Below are 12,237 nucleotides of genomic sequence, written 5' to 3' on the forward strand. Positions count from 1 at the left end.
CTGGCGGCGTTCCCTGGAATGGAAGAGTCTCCTGCTGCTGGGAACAAGATAATCCTACTTTGTTCCCGCTAAAAGGGAACCCCCCCTGCCCCCCCGGAGCCCCTCCCCCCGCCCCCCACCTGCTGCTGTGACACAAAGCCTTGGCACCGCCCACTTTTTAGCCTCCACCAGCCGGAAAAGGTCACTCCCTCCGCCAAGGTGAGGTTGGCCATCATGTCGGAGGGGGTGGGGGTGGCTGTGGGGGGGGGTGCTGTGATGTCACAACGTGTTGTCCCCAAGCCCCGCCCATGTTGCCGTTAGCAGCGGCAGAATAGCTGACCTTTCAAGTGACGACACATGGAAAGTCAACAGGAAGTGCGTGTCTGGTGGGATGGGGCGGGGCGGGGGGGGTAAACTTCGGTAAGCCCCCTCCCGCTGTTGGCTCCGCCCACTCTCCTTGTTTCGCTTTAACACCTCATCTGTTCCTCAGGCTGCTGATGGGGGGGTGATGAGGGTGTGGGGGGGTGATAATGAAGGTAACACATTGGCTTATACACACACACAGACACACACATGGCGCCGGTAGCATCTGAGCTAGCTCAGAGCTAGCTAGCGCGTTTTACTGGAAATGACCACGGACCGCTCTCCGAACGATAAAAAGTCAAAATCGATGATTTTTTCTCGTTATCTTTTAACACCTGCGGCCTCCTGAGCGTGTCACCTGTTTGCGTCGTAGCTAACAGTCTTGGCGGCTAGCTTAGCATGAAGCGCGTCCTGCGACGTCAGCGAAGACGTTTACAAATGGGCTGTTAGCGTTAGCGTCGATTTTTATTTTTAGTTTCGCCGACAACACGATCATCTGCTGAACGACACGCTTCATGACATCTGATGTCTTTTTGCGGCGCACAACTCGATGCTTGCTTTCAGTCTCGCTCGCTCTCTCTCTCTTACACACACACACACACACACACATGCACACACACACACACACACAGGCGGTGGCGAGCGCGGTCTTAGCGCTCCATCTGTGTCGAGCGCTGGCGTTGCGGTTAATGAAGGCGCCGTGTCTTGGCTCATGGCGCCTCATTAGGTGGCGGGAGCATGTGCAGTCAACACAAGCGTTTGTGGCGGCCATGATGGCATCACCGAGTGTGTGTGTGTGTGTGTGTGTGTGTCACACTCATCGCTCATTAAACGCTTCAACTTGTGTTGTCATTGCTTCTGCGTTTTTTTACTGAAGAGTTTCATTAGCGTGACGCCGCCTGTCAGTCAATGTCATGTGACCAAAACAGGCCGTCGTCAAGAGGTCATGTGACCTTCATAGGACACACAGGAAGAAGAAGTGAAAAGCAGAAGAATTTTTCCTTAAGCGGAGACGCAGACGTGAGGCAGATTGACCACAGACGCGGACAGACGGACGCGCGACGCCGCGCTCATGCGGCAGCTGCAGGTTCAAAGGTCACCAGATCCAACTGGAGAGCCGTGGAGACGAGCCCAGACGAGCGGGAGGCGGTCCAGCGAGAGGCGGGCGGACCGGGCGGCCATCTGCAGCCTGGTGGCGTTCCCTTGCAAGTCATGTGATTCGCTCTTGACCACGCCCACCAGCACGTGTGTCGCTTTTTCGGCCGGCGTGTGACGTGGTCACAGTTGTATTTGTATCGTCGCCTTCTAGTGTTAGCATAGCATCTCAATTGCTAACAAAGTAAAGACTTGAGGTCAGGAGGCTGCTAGGAGTTAGCACAAGTTAGCTTGTGCTAACAGTGCTAACAGCGACATGATGTCATCATTTCATAATTTTATGGACTTCATGCCCACTTTTCTGTTATTAATGTTGAGCAAGTTAGCTTGTGCTAACAGTGCTAACAGTGCTAACAGTGACATGTCATCATTTCATCATTTTATTGACTTCATGTCCACTTTTCTGTTATTTCATGTTGAGCAAGTTAGCTTGTGCTAACAGTGCTAACAGTGACATGACGTCATCATTTGATCATTTTATTGACTTCATGCCCACTTTTCTGTTATTAATGTTGAGCAAGTTAGCTTGTGCTAACAGTGCTAACAGTGACATGATGTCATCATTTCATAATTTTATTGACTTCATGCCCACTTTTCTGTTATTTAGCGTTGAGCAAGCTAGCTTGTGCTAACAGTGCTAACAGTGACATGACTTTGTCAACATTTAATCATCGTATTGACTGTCTTAGCATTGAGCTAGCTCGCTGCTAAGTGCTAACTGTGACATGAGGTCAGCATTAAGTTGTGCTGACTTGGAGTCCAGCTAGTTTACTCACTATGCTAACACCTTCATGATGTCAACATTTTATTTTGTTGACTTTGTATCCACCTTTGGAGTTAGCTCGTTAGCTTGGTGCCACATGCTAACAGCTACATTACATCATCAAGATGTCATTGTTTTATTGAGTTTGAGTCTCGATACTTAGCTCGCTGCTAAGTGCTAACACCTTCACGATGACATCAACATTTCTTTGTTTTATTGACTTTCAGTCCAGTTATTTTGCTCACTGCTAAACACTAGCGGTATCGTGACGTTAATATTTTATCACTTTATTGACTTTGAGGTTAGCTAGTTAGCTAGTTTGTGCTCTGCTAAGTGCTAACAGTGACATGCTGTTATATTGTTTTATTGGCTTTCTGTTGCGCTAGTTAGCTTGCTGCAAAGGGCTAGCAGATACAGTGAAGAAAATAAGTATTTGAACACCCTGCTATTTTGCTATTTCTCCCACTTAGAAATCATGGAGGGGTCTGAAATTTTCATCGTAGGTGCATGTCCACTGTGAGAGAGATAAACTAAAAAGAAAAATCCAGAAATCACAATGCATGATTTTTTAACAATTTATTTGTGTGATACAGCTGCAAATAAGTATTTGAACACCTGAGAAAATGAATGTTAATATTTGGTACAGTAGCCTTTGTTTGCTATTACAGAGGTCAAACGTTTCCTGTAGTTTTTCACCAGGTTTGCACACACTGCAGGAGGGATCTTGGCCCACTCCTCCACACAGATCTTCTCTAGATCAGTCAGGTTTCTGGGCTGTCGCTGAGAAACACGGAGTTTGAGCTCCCTCCAAAGATTTTCGATTGGGTTCAGGTCTGGAGACTGGCTGGGCCATGCTAGAACCTTGATATGCTTCTTACGGAGCCACTCCTTGGTTTTCCTGGCTGTGTGCTTCGGGTCGTTGTCGTGTTGGAAGACCCAGCCACGACCCATCTTCAATGCTCTGACAGAGGGAAGGAGGTTGTTCCCCAAAATCTCACAATACACGGCCCCAGTCATCCTCTCTTTAATGCAGTGCACTCGTCCGGTCCCATGTGCAGAAAAACACCCCCAAAGCATGATGCTACCACCCCCATGCTTCACAGTAGGGATGGTGTTCTTCGGATTGTACTCTTCATTCTTCTTCCTCCAAACACGCTTATTGGAATTATGACCAAAAAGTTCTATTTTGGTCTCATCTGACCATAAAACTTTCTCCCATGACTCCTCTGTATCATCCAAATGGTCATATGCAAACTTAAGACGGGCCTTGACATGTGCTGGTTTAAGCAGGGGAACCTTTCGTGCCATGCATGATTTCACATCATGACGTCTTAGTGTATTACCTACAGTAACCTTGGAAACGGTGGTCCCAGCTCTTTTCAGGTCATTGACCAAGTCCTGTCGTGTAGTTCTGGGCTGATTCCTCACCTTTCTTAGAATCATTGAGACCCCACGAGGTGATATCTTGCATGGGGCTCCACTCCGATTGAGATTGACCGTCATGTTTAGCTTCTTCCATTTTCTAATGATAGCTCCAACAGTGGACCTTTTTTCACCAAGCTGCTTGGTAATTGCTCCGTAGCCCTTTCCAGCCTTGTGGAGGTGTACAATTTTGTCTCTGGTGTCTTTGGACAGCTCTTTGGTCTTCGCCATGTTACAAGTTAAAGTCTTACTGATTGTATGGGGTGGACAGGTGTCTTTATGCAGCTAACGACCTCAAACAGGTGCATCTGATTCAGGATGATACATGGAGTGCAGGTGGACTTCTAATGGGCAGACTAACAGGTCTTTCAGGGTCAGAATTCTAGATGATACACAGGTGTTCAAATACTTATTTGCAGCTGTATCACACAAATAAATTGTTAAAAAATCATGCATTGTGATTTCTGGATTTTTCTTTTTAGTTTATCTCTCTCACAGTGGACATGCACCTACGATGAAAATTTCAGACCCCTCCATGATTTCTAAGTGGGAGAAATAGCAAAATAGCAGGGTGTTCAAATACTTATTTTCTTCACTGTACATGACTGTCATCATTTAATCATTGTATTGACTTTGAGTCCAGCTAGTTAGCTCACTGCTAAGTGCTAACACCTTCACGATGACATCAACATTTCTTTGTTTTATTGACTTTGAGTCCAGTTATTTTGCTCACTGCTAAACACTAGCGGTATCGTGACGTTAATATTTTATCACTTTATTGACTTTGAGGTGAGCTAGTTAGCTAGTTTGCGCTCTGCTAAGTGCTAACAGTGACATGCTAGTTAGCTTGCTGCAAAGGGCTAGCACATACATGACTGTCATCATTTAATCATTGTATTGACTTTGAGTCCAGCTAGTTAGCTCACTGCTAAGTGCTAACACCTTCACGATGACATCAACATTTCTTTGTTTTATTGACTTTGAGTCCAGTTATTTTGCTCACTGCTAAACACTAGCGGTATCGTGACGTTAATATTTTATCACTTTATTGACTTTGAGGTTAGCTAGTTAGCTAGTTTGCGCTCTGCTAAGTGCTAACAGTGACATGCTGTTATATTGTTTTATTGGCTTTCTGCTGCGCTAGTTAGCTTGCTGCAAAGGGCTAGCACATACATGACTGTCATCATTTAACCATTCTATTGACTTTGAGTCCAGCTAGTTAGCTCACTGCTAAGTGCTAACACCCTCACGATGACTTCAAAATTTCTTTGTTTTATTGACTTTGAGTCCAGTTATTTTGCTCACTGCTAAACACTAGCGGTATCGTGACGTTAATATTTTATCACTTTATTGACTTTGAGGTTAGCTAGTTAGCTAGTTTGCGCTCTGCTAAGTGCTAACGGTGACATGCTGTTATATTGTTTTATTGGCTTTCTGCTGCGCTAGTTAGCTTGCTGCAAAGGGCTAGCACATACATGACTGTCATCATTTAACCATTGTATTGACTTTGAGTCCAGCTAGTTAGCTCACTGCTAAGTGCTAACAGCAATGAATGTCAACATTTCATCATTTTATTGACTGTGTCCACTTTCCCGTCAGCTAGCTCGCTGCTAAGTGTGCTCGGCACGTGGCGTACGATCACGATTTCTGTGCTGTCGCTCGTTAAAATACTGCCTTGAGAGCGTTTAGCTAGCGTGTGTTTATGGTGCGGTGTTGTGATGAGGACAATAATAGTTTGAGCCGTGGTTGCCAGGGCGTCACGCTCGCCGCGAGTTGCTTTAAAAGTTGTCATGTGAAACATATGCACCGCAATCTGTTGTGTTATTTAGCACCGCGCTAATCAGCAGCGTTTGTCTCTGCAAGGACTTCACGAGTTATAATTCATCGCTGCATGACTCTCATTAACACTTCATTAAAAGCATAATTCTCATCATTATAACTTCGCACTCTTACAAGAGAGAGGCGACGAGGCGGGAAAACACGCTGCCGCCGAGCCAATTTGGACGCAGAAAAGCAGCGAGTGGGCGGAGTCTACGACAAGCCCGGACCCGCATCTTCTACGTTCACGCTTAACACACTGAAAGACACACCACAGATGACACGCTAAACACACGCGCATGGAAGGCATCACGCGTGTGCGAGGAGATCGCATTAGCAGCTACGCTAACACCAGCGCTAAGGAGTCAAGTGTTGAAGAATCGTTGGTGAAAAATAGCGTTTGTCGTCAAGTGGAAGCTCGGAGGACATAAAAAAGAATTTAGAGGCTGTTAAAAATCCACATTTGACTAAGTTGTTGTTAGCGTTTGACTAATGCTAGCTAACAACAACACCGGGGCCTTATTTTGAATGGCAGGCGGCCATCTTTGTCCAGGCACCGTGACGATGTGCTGCTCATTTGTTTGTTGTCGACAAACGCAAATCTCCCTTTCCTTCCTTTCTTGGAACAAATTGTCCTTACCTTCTTTTGTCTCACAGGAAATGTCACTCAAACGATGATTATTGATTTGTTATTGATCATATCAGCTGACGCGGCCTCATACGCACTGCCTAACGAAACGCCCAAGGGCTCATTTGAATACAACACATGTTAATTAACCCGTCACACCTCTCCAAGTGTTTATCACGTGATGGGGGGGCGTGGCTTAATGCTGACACGCCTCAAGAAAATGTACTTTTTAAATATAACATTTCTATTTCTGCTCGGGTGACTTCCTGTTCAAAGCCGTGTGATTAGCATGTGACGACGAGGCACGTGAGCTCATTTACACCTTCTCTTCTTCTTTGGCGCCATGCAGGACGCCGTGTCAGACAAGGTGATGTCGCCATGCCAACAGGACTGTTTGTATTCCCGCCTGTCTCGCTTTCACCTGTCGTGCCTCCGCAGGTGAGTCCTGGCGTGGGGAGGAAGTTGTCGTTCTATTTGCGTAGATGTAGGTTGTAGGATGTAGGATGTAGGATGTAGGATGCATGGTATGATGAATGAAAGACTTTTTTTTTTTTGGTTTGTTTTACCGCTTTTTTTACCTTTGAAATGTTGACTGGACTTTATTCATCATCCTGCAGACAAACCAGCGTCACTCATGCTAGTTTCTATGGACATGGAAGTCAAGTTATTCATATTAAGATTTATGATCATTGTTATTATAATCATCATAATAATCATAAACTTATTGTATTTTATATTTAGTATTCGTTTTATAACTATTTTTCATTTAATATTATTTATTAAAATTTTTAGTATTATTATTGTTTCTAAATAATAATTATGATACTGTATAACCACAATAATAAGGTTATTTTACTATTTAATATTATAATCGGCAACTTATTAGTATCAAATGTATTATTAGTATTCTCATTTTTATTATTCCAAGTAGCATTGTTATGATTATTGATATATAAAACTAAATATGATATATGAAACTATTATTGTATTATTTTATATTATGTATGATAGTTATTACCATTATTATTAGACTTCATTTATTTATTTGATTTTGTTATAATCATTAACATATTAGTGTCATTATTAATTTTATATTATATATATATGGATTTGTATTTTCTATTAGTATTATAATTATTAGTACTATAATAATATTTATTGTTATATTATTATAATAGTAACATTATTATTGATGTACTATTTAATGAAATTATTTTTAAAACTATCAGTGGTATAATTATTATAAACTATTATTGTATTATTTTATAATATATATATAGTTATTACCATTATTATTTCATTTAATTTATTATTATTATTCCAATGTAAGCCTTACTATTATGCAAAAAGAATAGAAATAAAGACAATCATGAGTGTCCTTTCACAAACATTTCCTTTCTAGTTTTGTGTTGGTCTGGTTTCCACGGCAACACAAGCGCAAGCATGTCGAGAACATAGAGCATATACAACTACAACTATGCAAACTTCTTTTTTTATTTCCTTTCAAACCTCAGCACAGGAAGTACAAAGTTGTCTCCGCCCCCTTTGGGAGGAAGACCACCGAGAGCATGTGATCTACAAGGAGGAAGAGGAGGACGAGGAAGAGCTACTTGAGATGACGAAGACAATGGAAGCGAACAAAACAAGATTATTAAAGATGCATAGAATACTTTGTTTACATAAATAAAAAAGTACTGGTCAGCCATTGATTGATTGATTGATTGATTGATTGATGCCTTCAGTTATTGCCTTGATAGAAAAGGTTTCATACTTAACATTTTTATTTCATTAAGTTTTTGTCTTGGCACATTTTCAACTTCACAACATGCAAAAAAAAATAACATTTTTCTCAACTTTTGCTTCACTTCATGGAAGTCCTGCAGTGTGTGTGTGTGTGTTAGCGTTAGCGTTAGCGTTAGCATGAGTAAACGTCTTTTTTCTTTTTTCTCTTTTGTGCACTCCAAAGAAGATTTTTCGTCCCGCTTAATGTGAAAAAAAATCTTTGAGGCTAACACTAGCTAGCTCACACTAGCCTGGCGTTGCGTTCAAGAGCCACTTTGAAAGACGTAAAAATGTGGAATTTCTCCTTCATGTCGAACAGCACGTATGTTTTATAGATTAGCATTAGCCGCGTAGATTTTCCCGCCGCATTGTTTGTCCCCAAACCGCTGGTCGGTGAGCGTGCGCGTGTGCGTGTGCGTGGTTTAGTCGTCGCTGACGACGTCGACAACTTCGCAGGCCGCCTGCTGCGTGGCCACTCGCCATCGGTTGACGTGCTGGCTAGCCTTTGACCTTTTGTGCTGCGTCTCAGCTGACTCCTCCTCCAACTTCTGACGTTTGTGTTTGGTTCTCCGGTTCTGGAACCACACCTTAACCTGCAACGTGCACATTAGCAACGAGAGTTAATGCGCGCCATGCTAGTTTGTAGTCCATTTAGCTCCCGCCTTTTCTCAAGCTGACCTGATCCTCGTGTAAAAATGCTAAATGTTAGCATTCCCTAAATAAGGGAGTTCTTTTAGGATTCTTTCGATGTATCGTGTTTAGCGCGTTAGCTGAGAAGCTAACAGTTAGCCGTTAGCGTTTGAATGCGTGGTACCTGAGTCTCCGTCAGGCAGAGTCCGCCGGCCAGCTGCTTCCTCTCGGCGCCAACCACGTAGTGGTTCTTCTCGAAGGCTCGTTCCAGACGCAGCAGCTGTGAGGGCGAGAAGGCCGTGCGGATCCTTTTGGGTTTCCTGGAAAACGGCGCGTGCAGCAGCAGGTTCTCCGCGCCGCCGCCGCCGCCGCCACCACCACCACCGCCATCGTCACCTGAAAGGCGAAAGCTTGCGGTCATTTTATTGTGAAAGCCGAGCTGCTTTGTTTGGAGCGTTGCCGTGCGTTTTCGCTGAAACGTCGCCCAAATTCATTTACATAAAAACAAAACGCGTGCGTTGTCGCAGGCGTTCGGCTGAAAAGGTTGAGCCGTCGTCGTCACGCCGCACGCAAAAATGGCGGTTGTTTGGCGGCGAGCGAGGACAATGATGGCGTGCGACACGCAGTGGCGGTGGCGATGTCGCATTGACATGCAAACACCACGGTTTGCGTCCGTTGGACGACAAAACAAAGGCCACGGGTCGAAGGTCGCCTTCAAAATGGTCGCCACGCGTTCCGCCAGGCCAACAAACTCCTGTCACATGACTGTCACATGATTAAGGTCTCAGAAGGTGCCCTTTGTCGCCCCTCGTTAGCATCGTAACTAGCATGGCTAATCAAACTGGCAGTTTGATTACTACAAAGAGGGGGCGGAGTCAGACATACCATGTGACAATGGGCAATTTTGAAAGTGAAAAATACTTCCTGAAGTAAACAGGAAGTAAGGCAACTTATGACATCATTCTTTTTCTTCTAATGATTATTATTATTATTATATCCTATTATATACATAATTGTACACATTAATAGTAGTTTGTCTTTATGAAAATGATAAACAATTACTTCCTGAAGTAAACAGGAAGTAGGGCAACTTATGACATCATTCTTTTTCTTCTAATTATTATTATTATTATATCCTATTATATACATAATTGTACACATTATTAGTAGTTTGTGTTTATGAAAATGATAAACAATTGTTATTAATAACGTTCGTCCTCATTGTTGTGTGTTTTGTGTACGAGACAATCATGTGTTTCTCAAACATCACACACACACACACACACACACACCCCTCCATGCCTGTGTATTGTTCATTGATCATATGTATTATCTTATAGATATTATTTTTATATATATATTATATATATTAAACACCAGTCAAGTCCAGAACCAATTGATGATTTAACAATATTTGAGTATTTTTAATATTTAACCAAAATTTTTATTTCAATAAATAGGACTTACATTTCAAGGAAAATATGTATTTTTTATGAAAAAAATTAAATTTGCTATAATATGAAACACATTTGAAATCACATTGGCTGACTTACATTTTTTTAAGTATTTTTTGTCATTTTTTTAAATAAACATCAAGCCCCCCCCAAGACACTAAAACATTTCCCCAAGTCAAATATGAATAATGAAAATAAGAGATACATAAGGTATTTATTTGATATCGATTCATATTCATATAATTTATGGCCATGAGACATAAAAACACATAAAAACATAATTGAATGACTTGAATAACTTTCAATTAAACATTATTACAGTTGTCTTTTATTATTATTATTACTAATAGTCAATTGAAATTCTATTTTTTTTATTAATTATTATCTTTATCTTATTATCTTTTCTGACTTAATAAAATAACAATTGATTGGCTGTAGTAGTATTGGTTATAGTAATAATAAGTCAACTAAGTAACTATTAATAACAGTAATCATATCATAATGATGATGTGAAACTGTCTGTTATGTTTGAAGTATTTATAATTACTTCATTTATGAATGATAATTCATAAAGACGTGATAATAATGAACTGGTACTTTATGTTAGTCAATATTAATTATCGAAGTGTTCGATTTCTAGAAATTGTTTTTTTTTTATTTGGTGAAATGAAAACGATAAAAGCAAAAAAAAACAGGAACTTTTTTTGTATACATTTTTTAAAAATACATTTAAAAAAATAGCGACCGAATGGATGAATGAATAATAATAAAGTTTTACGAAAGAAGAGGCTGACCTTGGAAGTACCGGTTCCGAAGGATCCACGGCGGGAAAAGGCCGAGCGGGTTTTGATGAGGACGCCCGAACAGGTTCTGCGGGCCCACGTGCAACGCGTGGATGTGAAGCCCACCGGGACCTGGCGCGTGCGTCCCGGGCTCCCGGAGCAGCAGCTCCGATCCGCTCGCGTACAAAGTCCGCCCGCAGGAGCCTAGAACCCCCACTGCGGCGGCGGCGGCGGCGGCTGGGTGCATGGCCTCGGGGAAACGGAGCGCCGTGGGCCGGATGGGCTCTTCGGAACCGGCGGCGTCCTTCCCGACCAGAGCCTCGATGCTGAAACATTTCTTGTTGGTTCCGAGCTGCTGGAACATGATGGACCGATGAAGGCGAAGGAGGGGGGGTGGGGGTTGGGGGGGGTCGGTGGTGGACCGGATCCTCAGACTCCCTCCTTCCCGCCCAGAACCATCGCGGAGGTCCTCGCGTGGGGCCGGGAGAACTGGACTCAAAGTTCTGATCTTCTGTGTGCGCGCGCGAGACGCAACACACCTGCACCCCCACCTCCCTAACTGGTGGAGGTGCGCCGCGCATGCGCACCACGCTCCTCCCACTGACCGAGAAGAGGAAAAGGGAAGTGATGAAGATTTGACCCCCCCCACCCTGGACATTCACTACTACTACTACTACTACTACTACTACTACTACTACTACTACTACTACAGTAAAATAGTACATAATGACATGTAAACATATTTTAAATACTTAAAAATACAGTAAATATAGATTTAAATAATGAGAATTATATTTTAAAATAATAAAGTAAGTAATGACAAATATATATAGTATGTAACAAAATAATAATTTAGTTTTCAATATTGTTAAAAATGACAAATATATTTTAAAATAATATACAGTTAAATTATGACAAATATATTGTAAGATAAATATATTGTAAAAAATTATACTGTGAAAATTATACATGTATTTTAAAATACTTATAATAATGTATTTTAAAATACTTATAATAATTTAAATAAATAATAAAAACTGTACTGTTAAATATGATATATTTTAAATATGTTAAATAATGATGCATATGACATATTTCAAAATAAGAAATATTGTACAATATTTTGGTCATAAATAACATATTGTTAAATAATAATACTCATATTATAAATTAACAAATATATTGGGGGGGGGTGAAGGTGTTGGTAAGGACAAAACGGTGTCAAATTGGAGTGCCACGAAGACCCCCCCCCCCCCACCCCCCACCCCATGCAGAGAACCGTGTGAATCACTGATCCCGATTCTCTCCAATCCGTCTGTTAGACTCCGCCCCCTCGTCGTCATGAACAGGCATTATTGGCAGCCATTATGGTGAGTGCCACGCCCCCTCATTAACTGCACATCTCTACAAGAAGTCTCCAGCTTTTCTCACGAGAGTGTGTGTGTGTGTGTGTTCGGGGGC

General features: G+C 42.1%; 1 protein-coding gene across 1 annotated transcript; it reads right to left on the reverse strand.

The window, feature by feature from the left end:
* Window positions 1-7,604: 7,604 nt before the first annotated feature.
* Window positions 7,605-11,330, reverse strand: LOC131109557 (homeobox protein EMX1-like). The gene is made up of 3 exons (XM_058061706.2): window positions 10,789-11,330; window positions 8,725-8,936; window positions 7,605-8,503 (listed from the first exon to the last, which is right to left on the reverse strand). Exons 1-3 carry the CDS (start codon window positions 11,138-11,140, stop codon window positions 8,333-8,335), a joined length of 735 nt encoding a protein of 244 aa, XP_057917689.2. The 5' UTR covers window positions 11,141-11,330; the 3' UTR covers window positions 7,605-8,332.
* Window positions 11,331-12,237: the final 907 nt, after the last annotated feature.

This window comes from Doryrhamphus excisus, linkage group LG23 (assembly GCF_037039965.1).
Source record: "Doryrhamphus excisus strain RoL-2023G ecotype Guam linkage group LG23, RoL_Dexc_Guam_v1.1, whole genome shotgun sequence".
Classification (NCBI taxonomy): domain Eukaryota; kingdom Metazoa; phylum Chordata; class Actinopteri; order Syngnathiformes; family Syngnathidae; genus Doryrhamphus; species Doryrhamphus excisus.

Coding starts and splice junctions, on each gene's coding strand:
- LOC131109557 (XM_058061706.2), bottom strand. CDS start 11,140: ATGTTCCAGCAGCTCGGAACCAACAAGAAATGTTTCAGCATCGAGGCT. Junction 8,937..10,788: donor TCGGAACCGGTACTTCCAAG/GTCAGCCTCTTC, acceptor TTCGCCTTTCAG/GTGACGATGGCGGTGGTGGT. Junction 8,504..8,724: donor TCTGCCTGACGGAGACTCAG/GTACCACGCATT, acceptor TGCACGTTGCAG/GTTAAGGTGTGGTTCCAGAA.